Raw genomic sequence first — 17,610 nt, 5'->3', positions numbered from 1 at the left:
TCAAAATAATATTGAGTGGGTTCTGATCATTGAGAGTGACAGATTAGAAGAAAAGTTTCATATGTTTTAATGGGAAAAATTAAACCTTTAACATCTGGAAAAAGAGAGGACACCTCACAGGTGAAGCCAGTTAAACTAATGCATCTATGCTGCAGTGCAAGCCAAAGCTACTAACTTCTACATTCAGGAAGCTGGTTCATACTTTTTAATTTGTTTTCCTTGGCACGACACACAATCTAAACAGCACCCCACATATGTCCTTTTGACATTAGGCAAATATTCAGATGCACTGAATCTGGCTTCATGACACGGTTTTTCAAACAGTGGTCATACTTACTTTTGGCATCTATAAGCCTTTCTCGTGGCGCAGTGTCAGAAGAAGAGAGCTGCTCCTTCACTTTGGCAATGTCTTTAGGATGAAGGTAATCGAATAGACTTTGACCAATCAAATCATTCTGTAAAGATGGAAAAATTAGTCAAAAATTAAAATAATTGTTCAGTAGATTTTCCCAGTTTTAGCATCCATTATAAACAATCCTTTTACAGAATCACAGAATGTTAGGGATTGGAAGGGATGTCAAAAGATCATCTAGTCCAATCCCCCTGCCGTCTAACCAAGGAGCATCAAACATCTGAGATCCAAGATTTAATGGAAAGTATGTTTTCTCTGTATTATTTTGAAGTTATGACTACATTACATAGTAATTTATTTCACTACTTTCACTAAGAGTTTTGCAGAAACAACATACTCAATTCACCACCAACAAATATTCTGGTGTCTCTTCAGTCCTACTTCATATGCTACAGACGTGAAGGAAAAATCACAATGGCAAATAATCCCTTTCAATATTTACACGATGAGTAGGTATTCAGTATAGATCTAACTAAAGGCTGGCTGATGGAAACTTCTGAGGGTAATACAGTTTTTGAATTTGGTAGGGAGGGCAGATGACGGAAAGAATGAAGAATATTATTTACACAATATATGGGGCAAGTTAAGCCTCACGTTAAGCATATAATAAAAACCTGGCTTCGCTATAATTGCCTCCAAGATGCCATTAGTAGAGTATGCTAGCAAAGCCCGAACAGACAGAAAGAAAACTAAGTCGAAAAATACACATGAAGCTTTGGAAGAACATCTGACTGACTTTTTAATATTTGCTTAGACTCCCAATTAGATAATGCTTTAACGAGCCTGAGGGTAAATCCCCAATCAGAATGCATCAATCAGTGAAGTAAAAGTTAGTTCCTTTTCACCTCCTTAGTCTGAATGGAAACCAGAAGCAATACATGACACGGCATAGAGAAGCACCTTTTTCTTTTTCAACAAACCTCAGCTTTCAAGACAGATTTCATATAAATACCCCTCCATATAAACACATAGTCATAAAAAAGCTTTCAAATCTTTTAAGGCCTTACATTACTTAAAATGGAAAAGAATACCTGACTGTAGTTGAGGATCTTGAAGACAGATTCTGAAACAAACAGTATCTTCCCTCTGTCACAGCCCACAACAAAAAGAAATCCATCTGCTGCCTAATTAGCGGAAAAAAATAAAGTTACACATCCTCATTGCATCATTATAATATTTGCAAACACTTTGTATATAGTAGAATTTCTATACTAGGAGAGCTGTCTTAACATTTAGAAATAACTGAGTCAACAGGCAAGATGTGAAATTACAATAAAGGTTTTTTTGCATCTGCAAACATTTTTGGCATCACTCTGGGCATCATGCCCAGAATCTAAAATCACTTTTATGGGAAGAAAGAATCCATGTCTTGTCCAATAATATCATGATTATGTTTAATAATGCCTTCAAATTAAAATATTCTTTTAAATGTACTTACTCCATGGTTCCTCTTTTAGAATCCAAACATAACCTGGATATTTACTTCTGTGCCTGTAGGCAAGTCATTCCCATTTGAATACTACTCTTTTCCTGTCACATACAAGCATGCAGGATTAGGCCCTAATTTTACAGCCTGAGAGTCACAACACTGCAGAAATTAAACTCTGCATATGCTGCATCTGGACACTGTGGTGCTTCACAAATTACACAAGCTACTGGAGGAGCTTAACTATTGAGAAGTGATATATACTTTCCGTGCTATAAAAGCAGCGTACAGCAAGAGGCCAAACATCATGTTACATCAGTGACCTCAAAAAAGCTGTTTGCTGTATCAGGGCATACTGAAAATCATGTCGAGGTAGCCCATGGCAGAAAGTCTGCAAGAAAACAATTGATGTCATTCAGAATCATTCCATGAAATAACTAAAGATTCTGATGGTTACCATCAAAAATGTCAGATTTTCCTCAGATCTCCCTCTTAAATCATATGCACTTAAATCAAGAGACACTAGTTATTGCTGACACCCATTGACTTTATGCAGTAGTCTTGCAGATTTCTACATGATCTTCCATAACCGGAACATTCTTAAGCTGATATACGAGGCAGAAAAACGCTGGTGTTTTGCTTTGAGACAGTTACCTTCACAGCCATTAATATCTCTTAATTAAAAGCTGAAACATACCCTGAGAATGAGATGTTTTAATTCATCATCTGATAGAAAAGCAGGCTTATAGTTTGCTTCTGTATATGGGTTTGTAGCACCTAAAGAAAACAAACAAACAATCCCCATATCACAAACTTAACAATACACACTCAAATGAGCAATTCTCCTTTGGCTCCTTGTTATACCGTTATTCACTGCAGGTGTTCATTAAAATGGAAGTTGCATTTGAGTTTTGTTTTACTATCAACATGAGCTCTGTTGGTATTAACTCAAAAAAAGGATTAATCTTCTTTGCTTAAACACAAATACTGCATTATGTAAAGTAAATGCCTTCTGAGATATAAAAGTGCTCCTCTACATATTTTTAACCCAAGTGCTGTGCTTGATTTATAGTGTATTCTCAGAATTAGAAATGAAAAATAAGAGATTAAAGAATAAAAAACTTCGAACTATTTATTCTCTTTATAACTCAGTAGAACATGACAAGGTCATGGATAATAAACAGATTGTCAGTTAGGAACTTAAAATCAGTTCTCTCATTCCATGCCAAAGACTAAAGCCAACATTACAATGACATCATTTCACAATGCCAAAAGCCCCAAATCAGCAACACATGAGGCAGATATTTATTAAAGAGTAACTCTTCTCATTCTATTCCCTTCATAAAGACAAAAGAAAGTCATATTAGTAACCACCGAAGTGCTGCGAAGCACTAACCTAATCAAATGGCAGCGGCAGAAAAAGTTAAACCTTTGAGAAGTGCTGGGATAAATATGATTGGAAGAAACCAGGTCTCCTAGAAACCAGACCAGTGACTTTCTTTAAATTATCTGCATCGCTATCTTTTCTCAGGGGCGTATTTCCTGAAGGCTTAAGCTTTCCCCATCATCACAGATTGCACCCGAGCACCGATTCACTCTTATATGAAGCTGTAGGACATATAGAAATTGGTAACAACCCCAACTCTTCCCAACCCACGTGTTTCCCTTCAGGTGCTTATAACAGAAACTGGTTGAAAAGCCTAAAACTGAATTTTCAAAGTAGTCTTCACTCTTCCACACCAAGCTAACGGTATGAACACAAACCCTCCTGTAGGAACATCACCTACATCTAAAATCTAACGTCTCTGTCCAGCCAGTTTTGCTGCCGGCCCAAGAACACCGCTCAGTGCTACATGAGGCTCAGCTCTGTGCTGCCGCTTCAGCCCTTTGTGTCCCTCCCCCATTAGCTGCAATTTGAGCCCTTTGTCCCATCCGGTGCCTCAGCTGCCTGGCTTTTGTTGAATCTAGCGACGCTGATCAATCAGAGGATCACCCACAAATTTCCAAGTCAGATGAGGATATTGGACCACGAACCAGTAAGCTGTAAATGAATGTGCAGCATCAAATGCTAAGAAAAGAGGAGAAATCCTCCCCAAATGTATTAACTTACTCTTTTTTGGTAAAAGGGCAAGAAAATGTATGGCTTTGGGGAAACCCAATTTTGTCAACCTCCTCCAGGCCCCTCCTGTCCCTCAACTCACCACGTAAGGTTTTCATGTGCTGCACAGCCATTCTCAACACCGTCAGTTTATCCAGCTTCCGAGACATCGCGTTGCACGTTGGTACCAAAGACGCCAGTTCATCTATAAAACTGTTCATTTTATCTCTACGTCTCTTTTCAATCTGACTGTGAGCCTCCCTAAACAAGTAAGGTGGGGAGGAAAAACAGAAAACATGAGAAAATAAACCATATTAAAAAAAAAATCTTCAAATGCAGTATAACAAAACCACAAAAACAACCTCCTCCTGATAATTAAGTTACCCTCTTATCCTCGTGAAAAGGACATACACATCCGGAATTCTTCAAACATTTTATGATCATTATTTAGGTAACTGTTAGAAGCGACAGGCAAGGCTGCAGCACCGGGCTCCAATTTACAAGAATACACATTTAATGTTTGCCATACAGTGCACTGAATCCTCAGTTCTGACACAATGCACTAAACAAAACAATTATCTAGAGATTTCAGCTGCCGTACAACACTTTTGTTCTTACCATGTATACTGCAACATAACTGGAATCACGAAGGTCGCAGATAAGCAAATGCCAGGGTAGATAAATATGGAATAAAGCATTCCATAAAGAATTTGTAATTAGTATGCTATATGAATGTGCTAAATAGTTAAAACTACCTTTTGCTGTGGCAATATAAGTCTTCTACTCATCCTATAGCCTTCCAGTTTCCAAAGTATTTGAGATACCGCTGAACTAAACTCTTCCTAATCAAGAAAAATGATCATAACCTCTAAATAACTTAATTTTTGTTTTATATTGTGCCATATTGAAGAGTCACTGTTAACATTTTTACAACCCACCGTTGTTTGAAAGAAATAAGATTAAGAATGTAACATTATCAGAAACACATAGACAATTTCAATGTTAATATCAACAGAAGCGACTAAAAGCAAGTTACCTACCAAATTAGAATTTTCACAAAACTATATGCAGTTTATACATGAAAAATGTTAACAGTGCAAAGATATGGAAAAATAAGAGAAGGTCAAAAGTAGAAAATAAGAAACACATGCAAATATTTCATATATGGCAAAAGGCAAGAGAGAATTCTTTTCAATATACTTGTTTAGAGTACTACCTTGCATTTTTTATTCTGCCTTGTTGGTCTGTATACTCCAATCTGTTGAGAAATGATACCACAAAGTTATAGTTGAAAACACTAAAACCAATTCTTTTGATACATCTTACATACCAACTGATCCTAATTAAAATCAATTTTAAAAAATTTGAATATTTATTCAACCTTTCTTCAGAAAATATCATTATTTTTAATATTGTGGCTTCAAGTGTTGGGTTTCTTTGTCTGTTTTATTTTGTTCAACAATCTTAAGCCTTTGTCCCAGCAAAGAAATAATGTGGGACACCTGACCACAGTGACACTGAAACCAGGTATCTACACACAGGGTCCTACGTCAGTACTGTGGAGCTATCGTAACATTCTGGTGACTCTATGAACAGTACCTTCCATGTTGGTCATCTTTATCTGTATCCATACCTTCCCTGCAGAAACAGATTAAAGCAATATATTACAAAAATCAAACGGGATCAGGAAAACTGTTATCAAACTATCATAGAATAAAGCATTCTTGTCATCTTTAAATCATAAATACAAAAATAAGAATATAAAAATGAGAACCTGCAAGGACTAAAGGAGTTGTGTGGTTTTTGTAATACTAAAACATTTTCTTAGATGAGTTGTGTCTCCTCCAGAGCTAACAAAATGGCACAGTTTGATGTGTTTGACAGTAAAACATGCTGCAGTTCTAAGATATCATCTGTTATAAAAATGTGTTTCACTTAACTAGAGGGAAAAAAAGGACATACCAAAGCAGATATTTTTCATGCCTTCATCAGAAATAGGACTACCGACTTGCATCTACTATAGTTAAAAGTTTGACCAGAGGCAGCCTAGCGTAAAGCTCATAAATTGCCCTCCATCACTTTGTGCAGATGTCTGGTGTTGTACACGTGAGCTTGCCCTACGGCACCTGATGCTGGGATAGGAGATGGTATAATAATAATAATCTACACCAAGGAAACACCAGGAACTGCCAAATGCACAGACAGTATGAAGCCAACCTGGCATGTTTTAAATGAGTCCAGCTTTCAGTGTAGATACATGGCTTACTTTTGTCTCAACATGAAAAAAAACATTAAGGAAGGAGGCATGAGGACTAAAACCAAGAGGGTCCCCCTAATTACATTGTAATGTTGTGACCAGATGTACAGAAAGAAGTAGGAGACCAAAGCTTAAGTTTTCATAGCCATATCCATTACAAAAAACAAGTTGAATGCCTAAGACTACAGCACTCTTAGACAAAAGAACGAGGAAGAGAACATTTTGATATATACAAATCTGTACGACTGTGCTTAAATGGACACTCTTAAGCCTTGCTTATTCTGGTTTAAATTTAAGTAAAGTGGGAGGAAAGGCAAGGAAAAACACCAAGCACCTTTTAAAAGTGAAACCGATTATTAAAAATATTTATACTTACTCAAAAGGAAAGCCATCAAGTCTGAAAAGAAAGAGAAATAAAGTACACGATACATAGGAAATAAGAATAGAGTCTTACATTTTCTGTTGAAATTCTCAAGCTAATTTATATTCTATTTGAAATGAAAAGCACAATGAAAACAAGACAATAGCAGTGAACATATTCTGAGACAAGCTTGTTGAAATTAATCTACTTTCTGAAAGAATAATTCTGCTTTTTAAGAAAAGAGAATAATTCATTACACTTAATGTGAAAAAACTAGTAAAACAGCTAACCTAAACTATGTTATGCAAACCACCGAGATATTGTTCCATCTTCAGAAATGAAAGATCTGTGCTTTATGCTTGTTGCCCTTGTGGTCAGATAAATGGGATTTCAGAGCATTTTAAGGCCAGAAATAATAATTTTTAAAAAAGCATCCCAAGTTTCTCAGTTTTGGATTCTGCCCAGCAGAACAGATGAGCATCATCTTCTAGTCAGCACTAAAGCCCTAATTCTGAAATTTATGTATACTTTATCATAACATAAGGAAATTAAACAGAAATTCTCCCTGCAAGCTGACTGCTGGCATCACATCAGGACTGTAAAGTGATCTGAAATACCACTGAGCTGTAACATGGTAAGAGTCCATGTTTTATAAAAGCATGAGGAAAACCTTGTCATATTATCCATTAACCTACTAGTTATTCCTGTTCAACATTGAACATCAGCCTTCTTAAAAATAAGCATGGTAGTCTTCCATATATTATTCATGGCACTTTCAAATAAATTCTCTTAAAATTAGCTTTTAAAAGAAGCTGGAACAATGCTAAATGTTTTCTTTGTCTCTGAATCTGCACATTTGAGTTACTGTCTTAGTCAATGGCTCAAAGCACTTGTGATGCCCCCAAAGAAACAGTGGGCAGGTCTAGAACAGGACTTAGGAACGAGGCACCACTTTGCCAGTGATGATGCCACCTTCAGCTACAGGATGCTTGTTGTGACAGAATTCGTTTTATCCTCAGAAAAACCCAGAAGGCAAAATCTAAAAAGAGGTACAAAGTTAGTTACAAATGCTTCAGGGCAGTTTGTTTTCTTAGCACAGATTATTTCAACTGAAAACAATACTCCCAAGAAATAAACTCTTTCTAGACCTGTGCATGAAGTCTTGGATTCAAGCATTTGGCTAAAACAGACCACAGTGGAGAACAGACAAACTTTGCTCAAGTGACAGCAACAGGTTGGACAGGAATTTTCCTGGAGGAGTGGCAGGAAAAAGAATTGAGAAGCAGCTGCTGTGGAGAGCTGAAATCCCAGCTGATGGATACCCCCGCCTGTACTGGAGAGGTGAACCAAGAACCACCCTAAACCAGCCAGGTTCTTCCTTCCTTACTCCCTGACTTCACTGGTGAATGAAGCATAAAACTGGACACCCAGGGAACTTATGGAAAAAATAAACTGTTAAGAGGCAGCAAAAGCTGAACAGTAGCATTTCTGAACATTTCCTGCATATAGAAGGAGGAATCAAGGAAGTCTACTTTAAGTTCTATTTTAAAATACGAATATTTACTAGTCACCATTTCCTTTGCAATACAACATGAACTGTGGTATGATGACAGCCGTTGTAAACTTATTTTACTTAGGATTCAAGGGAATCGTGTTTTCATATATTTAATAAAACGCCTAAAGGGCAGAATTACAACTTACAAGAGCAAGCTGTCTTTTGGAAAAGAGGACTTGAGCAATGCTTCCTACCCAGAAGAATAAAGATGGAGAAATCCTTTCTAGAGAAGAGGAAGTTGATAAGATTGAGACTGTTCACTGAATTTTGTAATAGTCAGTTCAACTAGAGGGAGTCACATACTTTTCAGGAAGACTAAACGCATAATAGAGAGAGTATGGATGCAGTAGATTTGTGGTCTTTAAACAGTATGTAAAGTTTTGCACATAAGTTCTTCTAAAAAGAAGTCCTATGCACAGGTAACCTAATTCTTAATTGTCATGCTCAGCATGGATGAAAAATTCTAGCCCTGCCTGTAAAAAGAACTGCCAACGATCCAAAGGCCCGCAATGATAAAATTTGTGCTAAGTTACATAAAAAGGGGCTACGCGGTTGTATTAATAATGGATGCGACCCATTCACAAGTTACCCTGCAGCTAGACTCTGTAAAGTTACAATACATATGGGGTTTGCATAGAGACTTGGAGTAAGTGGGTTGGTCTTGGTGTACCTAATGCAGAACACATCACACATTTGGAAAATTGGGTAAACTACTACAGTCCTCACTACTCTAAAGCAGAGTTGCCGTGACTTCATTCTATTTCAAATGCAAGACAGAATCTATGACTTGGATAGTGCTTTTGAGCACTGTCCCTAGCAAGCTCCCCTTGAAGAGAAGCAGCTTTCTTGAAACAAAAATCACATTCTACCACTTATTCAGAAGAAACCAAGTTTTCTTTTGTCAGGAACAATAGCCAACAGTCAAGGACCAACACAATACTGAATTAGTTAATTAAATGAAAGGCAGGTCTACTGCTGCAAACCAGAGACTACTCAGATTCATACTCAACTGGGAGACCAAAAAAGCTTCATGAGGCAAAGGTTGGCAGCACACTGATAGGAAGTGACTAAAATGGCAAAAAATAGGTGAAGAAAAGGAACTATTCCCAGTTTTGCTTCTGCTTTTTAATAAATTTATTATCTTCCCTCCCCCAGCCAGACATTCTGTTTCCTATGTAACTGGCCAATATAATCAACCTTCACACTGCACATTTAATCAGTATTCAATTTTTCCCCCTCATCAGCCAAAAGTTTCTTTGCTCAGCCTTACCCCATTTGATAGCTCTCAATGCAAGCTGCAGCAAGATGAATGCTTTTCTTTTCCTACTGAATAATGAACTTTGCTCTTAGTGCACAGTAGCTTTTTTCTTTATTAAAATGTTTACAACAGGTTGTCAAGAAAAGGCCGCTTAAAAAACACTAAAAATATTTCTATCATCTCCCCCACTGTATTGTTGTGCTACAACCTCTATTTAGCAATGTTAAACCAAGAGAAATCCAACTTACTGATAATCAGTAGAGCTTCCCTTTCTTTTCCTATTACAATCCATTCCTGAAGTGCTCAGGGAACTGGAGATCAGGTCAGCTGGGTCTGGTGACATAAAGTCACTAATTGTAGAAGATATGTCCATCCTTTGGTCTGCCATTGGATTGTCTAATTTTGATGAAAACAAAACAAAAAAATCCCAACATCATCAAACCCCCCCTGCATTAATAGAAGCAATAGAAGCAGAAACTTACAAATTTTTAGCCCCAAAAAATCCCAAATCTTAGTACTCTTAAAAACTCAAAATTCTATTATTTTCTTTTAGTATAAAACAGATAATAGGCAATTTTTTCCTTTTCCAGATACAGGTGTACTGAATATTTCATACAAACCATGACCATCCTCAAAATACATTCCTTAACACAATTGTTTTTAAAGAATTGTTAGTGTGATCTTTAACCAAACCACATTTACTCTTATGGTAACTGTCGAGCCAATTGCTTGGATAAGTTTTGTCTGTCCCCTGACTGGGAACACTGGTTTTATTGTGTCTCTCCATCTGAAGATCATTTTATCAAAGTTCATAAGCTTTAAGAGTTCTCATTCCACTGCATTTCATGGAACCGAATTCAGAAGATTTCCATAGAAACACAGGTTAAATAAACATCTCCACCATAGTACACCCCACAAATAAAATTCTAATAACCCAATGATGGTCTAAGAAGACTAGTTAAATGTCCAAACAAATCCAATTAGCTTTTTCATCTAAAACATACAAATTTTAATCCTTTGGATTGCAAATAATTATACTGCTGGAAGAAACCCTGTGAAGAGTTTATTTATTACTAAATGGCACCAACTGAGAAACAGAGCAGTTTTTACCTGAAAGCCTTTCTTGGAAGCCTAGATCCACCTGGGGAAAGATGATGATGCTCCGCCTGAAGCAGCTGGATCACCTTAAAACTCTTCCATGCCTCATATTCTGTTAGTCGAGTACTTTCAAAAACCTGAATGGGAAGAAAATCAGCAAGCTTTAAAAATACTTTCAAAATAAATTTGTTTAGAACAATTACTTCAGACATTTACAACAGCAAATAGATGTTTTCTATTCAAGTATCACATTTTAATTTTCTTATAAAGTGTAGCAGCTTTATCCATCATCAAAAGGGTCCTATGTTGGTATGTGCACCTTCAATGGACCAAGCTTTGGAACAGAAGGAATCTCTTCAGCATCACTTCCCTTTGGCCCTGCCTGTCATTCTTTGGTTTTTGCATAAAACTGCTCTGCTCACAATGATGAGATCTGAACACATTTGTTGTCAAGATGCTACTAGAATGAGTCAAACTGCTGTCACAGTGCAAAACACAGACTTAGCCCTTCACTCCTCATCCCGCCTCACTTTTAAGGTGGCCATAGCGCTGAGACAGTTTGGGCTTGGCTTACCATTTTATTTTCCCTTTTAACACCCAGTTGGCCTTTGCAAAGGAAAGGAGGCCAAACATAGTTCTATTCTGCAGGCTTCAAGTTTTAAATAAAATCCACACCCCATATCATAACTCCAGTCCTCAACTGTGTCTCCCAACTACAGTGTAAAGTTAGTGGCTGGTCTGCAGGTAGATGTCCCTCCCTTCCAGAGTCCTGTCACAAAACAAGTTTTTCAGCAAAACTTACTATGCAAGACTTAAAACTGTTCCAGGTCTGCCTATTGCAAAAAACTTTCAGAGTCTTTTGGATACACTGTTTTCTGGTAAATGCATCTGTGAACACTGTGACTGACTCTCCAAGCTGCAACAACAGCAGAACTTCCCAATTACACACATCAGCAAGTTCCCATGACACTCTCAGAAGTTTGCAAGTCAAACCGCCAGTACTCTGCCAACACAACCACATTATAACCAATTCTACTGGACCACGTACATAGACATATTAAGAGTTATAAGCCAACAGAAACCTCACAAAATCCAAAGTCAACAGAATAATTATCTTCAGCTCTGCCAGAACAGCAAATTCAGAATTTATTTCAAAAGTTTAAATTATTTAAATCGCTGCTCCTGTTACGGTAATAATAGCCAGGATGACAGCTCTTAAACCTAAGGTCAGGCAAGTCCTTGCCTTAATACCACCAACCTGTCACCAGAGGATCATTGTTGTAGAAGCAGAGCTTCCAAACTGCTGCTGAGGGCTCATCATCCATCCCACCTGACAACTTCTCTGTGGTCCTTTCTCAGAAATAAAAAAGGAATCCAGCATTTGCGAATGTGTGGACATACTGGTACAGGCAAGTGAAGAGGCCAGCTGACACCACAAGGTCACTGAGAAAGGCTAAATCAGTACAAATTTAAGTCCAGTTCTAAATTGCCATTGAATTCATAGATGCAGTTCATTTTGCAAGGCTTCCATTCACACTAATACAGTTACTTGTAGACCAGGCCTTACTTTCTTCCTGATCAGCCTTCTCCTAGTTGTCCGCTTTGTGTCTCTTACTCAAAGTTGTCCAACAACTACAAACTTAATTATGTTACTGTGGTTTATGAGATTACTACAGCGTCATTTACAAGCCACCAGTTAAACCGCAGTCGCTGACCATTTCTCTGTGCTTGGTTCAGGTGCAAAACCACTGTCTTCAACCTCAGCTGATGTGCAGGAGTCAGTTACAGCTAAACTTAGTGTGACCTGCGGCTAAGCCCTATGAATCCAGTGTTAAAAGTACTGTCACATGCCACTACCTATGATGCCACTTTTTTACCATGTTCACTTACTGTGCATCCATGATTCAGTCTTGGCACCTAATATAAAACCCAAGCACTATATCATGTATGCATTAGAAACAAGTAGTTTCTCAATTTTCTGGCCCAATCACTCACAATTAACTTTCAAAAATTCCTGAACAGCTCTATATGTGAGTGTACTTGTTGAACTCATATTTTACTGCTTAATATAATTTCAAGGACCACTTACAATGACCTTGGACAGAAAGCTGGGATGAGCTGGAATTAAAAAAGAAAAATTGAGGAAAAAAAAGAAGTATTTGTAAGTTCAACACAGTCCTTTTCCTTTAAGAATGCCTGCAACAGTCAGCATTTTAGCTTAAGAATCAGAATACTGCACAAGTCACTGGTGTGCTCTAATGTAAATAATAATAATAGAAAGCTTTCTTGTTCATCTCAAAACAAAAACTCCCATGCAGTTTTATAGAAAAATTCTTGAAATCAAGTATCCATTCAACTGTGCTATTTTTTAAGCCTCTTGACCATTTAAGCAGAACAAAGTTATATAAAACACAAATTCTCAAGTTCTTTTCAAGTCAGCCCTTTCTCTACCATGTCCCAAATGCCCACCCCAGCTCCAACAACCACAGTCCTATATTTTAGCATTAGAGGACTTAAGAATCATACATGTCTCTTGAAATGAGGTTTAAAGTTAAGAAAATGTCAACTCAATGATCAGAGCAAAAGTCAGCATGCCGCACTGTAACAAATAGTGAACAGTTCAGAGAAATGTTTTGTTGCAAGCCTTCCTTAAAATTCTGAAAAAAATGACTATTTTAGTATCTTTTCAGACTCCAGCAGCTAATTGTTCAATGGCTAAAAAAATCCTCTACGAGAAGGAGCACAAAAGTCACCCATATATAAACAAACAAAGTTCAAATCTTTCATTTGCGCCGCCCAGCCTGTTGCCAAAGTACTCCAAGGACCTACTTGAAAAAATGCCATGTAGTTCACTTCCTGATTAAATTCTCCTGTGGCTGAGAATCAAATGATATTTTGTCACTGTATTGCATGACAGCCTCTCTCCAGGGCCCCTTTGGGACTACTTCCTTGAGGATTCCCCTCCCTTGCATTCAGTCTTTCTCCAATCCGTTTTAACAAGGCTAATGAGACAGTAAAAACAAACCTTACTGTTCATCCCTTAAAAAAAATAGATGACACGTGACTAGTTTAATCATGCAGCAAAGCTGATCACGAGTACATAAACACCTCTGAGCAAATCAAGGTCAGAGCTAAAGTAGGTCAACTACATCTGCCAAGCACCCATCTGGGAGTCAAGACCTCTTTATACAAGCACCACCAGTTTCAGTTACCCCTAGGCAAGAGTCAACTGTCTCCAACATACATATGTATTTATTCTAAAAGAAACGCAATTCATAACTTTATGAATCACATCTCAAAACCACTATTTCGCAATGACAGGAACACTGTGGTGTGGCTTCCTTAAGAAGTAATTGAAAAGATACTCATTGTCCCTATGCGTAATGACTGAACCAAAAACAGCTCCAGAAAGGAAATTATCTCCTTCCCTTCACAGCAGTACTCCGTCTCAGAAGTTAACTGGCACAGTATGAACTAGGAAGAAACAGAAGAGGATTATTCATCTTCACTCTCTGTATGTCTCCAAGAGGCGTGGAGATGGATGGATGCTCCAGATGCGCACGCACTCCCTGATGGCAGGAGAGCCCTGCTCGGCAGCACAAGGACAGCAAGTGGCCCTGGGGGCGTTTCAAGGTGCACATCGGCAGTTACAAGCAGTTTCTACATCAGAATCTTTATTGTTAAATACTCGGTAGGAATCAAAGGAACATATTTGAACTAAAGCAGTGGTATTTTCCTCTTCCTTCAATCTTTAAGGAGTAGGTGTCACAATACTTCATATTTGCCCAATATATTGATACTGTTGTGTTTTAATGACACATTTGTGTGCCCTGAACTCCCTAATATTATTTGCAAGAACAGCCTGTGCTCCCAGAAGATGAAAAGTCCCATGGCTTCCTCTCACATGCAGATGCATCTCACACCATAACCCTCTGGAGCAAAGAAGTGATTTTACAGGGTTTCCATGTCGAGCTCATCCTTTTACAACTGACTCACCGGCGTGTTCTCCAGCCCCAGCAGCCTGCAATCCACGTCTCAATTCTGGAACTCAGACCCTCAACACAGGCATCCCTGCCTCGCAAAAGGCAGCAGCACAGCCGGCTGCTCAGGCAGCTTACTGTTCAAATAGCTGCTCCCCATCTTTCCCAAGGAAAAAGTAGTAGGCTGGAGGGAAGCATCCTATGAATTTAAACCAGTCACAAAGCTACAGGATGAATCATCTTGACTTCGGGGAAAAAAAGTCTCCAATAAACAGAAGAAAAACTCCACAGGCACAAAGAACATCTTTCGGCTCTAGGAAGTTAATGTAAAGGCAGTTTCTCAATGGATCGATATACTGTCCATGTGCACTCCCCTCCTGAAAACAAGTCTGCTCAGCACTAGTGTCTCTGAGAAAAGACAGGATGAGTCACATCTGGCATCACCTCACTGGAGTTTCCCAGACTGTCACAGTGGTAATAGAGCCACAGGACAACATTCTGAATTTTGTCTTGTTCATAAAACACTTAAGACTTCCAGTTCAAGAGAGGCATTAAATCCCATCTCTCCTTGCTTAAAAGGGGAAGCACTTACAACTTTTACCTCCAGCTATTTTAACAAGAGACTTCTCTGTTGCTCCAAAACTAAGAATAAATGGTAACTAAAATAACTTTCTCTTGCACTGGGGGGCTCAGAACTGGACCCAGGAACGCAGAAGTGTCTCACCAGTGCTCAGTAAAGAGGAAAGATCACTTCCCTGGGCCTGCTGGCAACACCATTCCCAGGGCAACCCGGGAGGCTGTTGCTTTCTTTGCTGCACGGACGCCGTAGCTGGCTCATGGACGCCCAAGCTGTTTCCCACTGGTCAGCCCCTAGTCTGTACTGGGGCATGGGATTTTCCTCTCCAGGTGCAGAACTTGGCATTTCCCTTTGTTGAACTTCATAAGGTTCTCGTCGACCCTTTTCTCTGGCTTGTTGTGATCCCTCTGATTAGTAGCACACCCACATGGTTTATCAGTCACACCTCTCTGTTTTGTATTATCTGTAAGTACAAAGTTTCAGACAGCATGAAAGCAAAAGAGGCTGGTTCTCAAAACAGAACAGATTTAAGAACTCCTCAAAATCCTAGCTCATGTCCAACAAAGCCTGCTAGTTTGCAATCATTACTGAAAGCCTGATCTAGTATAAGCTCCTCGTCAGCCATTATTAGACTCTTAGAGCTCCTGTTCTTTGAAGTAAGCTTATGCTGGTCCATTCGGATATTTCACTTTGGGCAGCCATCAAAAGGAAACATCACAAGGGAACTAATCAAGGCCTTGTGAAAAGGTGGTGATGCACACTTTTGCAAATCAGTGCTAAGATGCTGCTTTTCCCAAAAGAACTGGGCCTGCTTCAATAACCAAACCTCCGATACGTGTACGCCTTAGGTTTCCAGAAACTGCTTCCGCAGGGAAACCAAATGGACGTGCCTTTCTCGAGAGATCAGATTTCAAGAGATTTCTGCAGCACACCCACCAAACACCACTGTTACCTACACATGAAGCAAGCTATAGCCTCTCTACAGGCTTCTGGAAGCAACAAGTACTAGTCCTCACATCAGCAGATACTGAGCAGAACTACATCCACGCTCACCTCCTGAGCTCTGCCACAGCGGCCAGAATGAGAGTAACCACTTCAGATGTCTCTACCTAGAGCAGGAACCAGCCAATTCTGCCTCAGAGCCATGCAAACCTTTTACTGGGTGCCTTATGACATTTTACCGACACACCGGTATTCCCACAGGTATTCTTGGAATTCATTTTCAGATTTCATCTCAAATATTTAAAAAATGGATATTTTAAGGAGGCTTTTACACGAAAGTATAGCTGTCATACTAAATCTGTAAGATGACAGCAGATCTCCTACAAAGAGTAAGAAAAATTACACAAAGAATTACACCCAGGTATAACTATCAACACAAAATCCACTATCAATTGGGACACTCCTTCATGCCTTTGGATGCCTTATTTCATCAGGTCCTGCTGATCAAAAACATCCATTTTGATTTCAGTGGAAAAGGATACAACTGAAATGGAATAAAAATTGGTTATCCGGAGAAAACAGCTGCTTGTAGAAAAAGGACGGAGCTCAATACCGTAAGTGTTCTAATTATTTACCAAAAAACAGACCAAAACAAAACCACCAAACCAACTTAAAGACAATGCTACATACATTTTGTTCAGCGCAGCATCTCAGAATTTCTGTAGTGTAAGTTCTAGAACAAAATAATTACATTTTACATTTAAAAACAGGGCCCACCAATGTTAAATGCTGGTAAAGTAAGTTCACAAAGTCTATGTTAAGCTGCAGTATTTAATATTCATTTATTCGCATCCTTCAGAAGACTCTGTGCATGTGTGGGAAGGAATAAAGTACCATATTTTTAACATTGCGGGGAGAGGACTTAAAATTAATATACAACGGAAACTTTAAGTTCTTTGGGCCAGACATCTCATTCTACTCATTTAACACTAAAATTCATTATTCTGTTAGTCATGACAGACCCACGGTTACAAACAAAACAAAACACCTACTCCCTCAGTCACTGAAATATGAACTTAGTTCTAGTTCTCAAACTAAGCTTCCAAGCCAGGTCCAGCCTCCAATGTGTGAAGGACGCACTGTTTCACAACCTTGTTTATTGACCCTAAGCCATCCAAGGGATTTTGGGAGGGCTGACAGAGGGAAATCCACCCTACCATATGGGTAAATCAATAACTGAGCACTGATGTGCTGTAAGTAAAAACCTAATCAAAGTTATTGCTGAGTTCTTCAGTAGTTTCTGTACTTCCAGTGTGCTTTGATGAGGAAACCTTCAATAAAAACCCCAACAAACCACAAAACAACAACAACCTTCTCAATTGGTTCTGTGAAGTCTCCCAAGTTGTACACATTGCTTCTGATCTGTCAACAAAGTAAGACGTCTTATCTTGTGCTGCACCGTAGAGTCAACTTCAAAGCAAAGATTTTTAGAAAATCAAAAATTTCTCCTTAAGAGGACTGTACACAACCTGGACTGACATTTCCAGGGCAGGAGAAGCACAGGAAATGACAAGTAGGTGAGCTACTTAACTCACTCCCCATGTTTACACAAACAGTGGCACTTTACAAACCAGTGCATCTTTAAC

General features: G+C 38.6%; 1 protein-coding gene across 4 annotated transcripts in view; it reads right to left on the bottom strand.

Moving 5' to 3' along the window:
* Positions 1–17,610, bottom strand: part of BMAL1 (basic helix-loop-helix ARNT like 1) — a 56,007-nt gene that overhangs the window by 16,310 nt on the left and 22,087 nt on the right. For 3 of the 4 annotated variants that reach the window (XM_082059586.1, XM_082059585.1, XM_082059587.1), the window contains exons 2-10: positions 10,478–10,602; positions 9,616–9,763; positions 6,570–6,590; positions 5,536–5,574; positions 5,153–5,194; positions 4,040–4,197; positions 2,536–2,615; positions 1,444–1,536; positions 338–455 (exon numbers count right to left, since the gene is read on the bottom strand). In XM_082059586.1, coding sequence (XP_081915712.1) covers positions 338–455; positions 1,444–1,536; positions 2,536–2,615; positions 4,040–4,197; positions 5,153–5,194; positions 5,536–5,574; positions 6,570–6,590; positions 9,616–9,755 — 691 coding nt within the window. In that variant the 5' untranslated portion in view covers positions 9,756–9,763; positions 10,478–10,602. The remainder of the gene's footprint in view (positions 1–337; positions 456–1,443; positions 1,537–2,535; positions 2,616–4,039; positions 4,198–5,152; positions 5,195–5,535; positions 5,575–6,569; positions 6,591–9,615; positions 9,764–10,477; positions 10,603–17,610) is intronic. The other variant, XM_082059588.1, reaches the window with a different exon arrangement.

The sequence above is a fragment of the Streptopelia decaocto genome (assembly GCF_964273445.1).
Source record: "Streptopelia decaocto genome assembly, chromosome: 7".
NCBI lineage: Eukaryota > Metazoa > Chordata > Aves > Columbiformes > Columbidae > Streptopelia > Streptopelia decaocto.
Note: the sequence above shows the minus strand (reverse complement) of the source record. Positions and strands in the feature narration are given on the sequence as shown.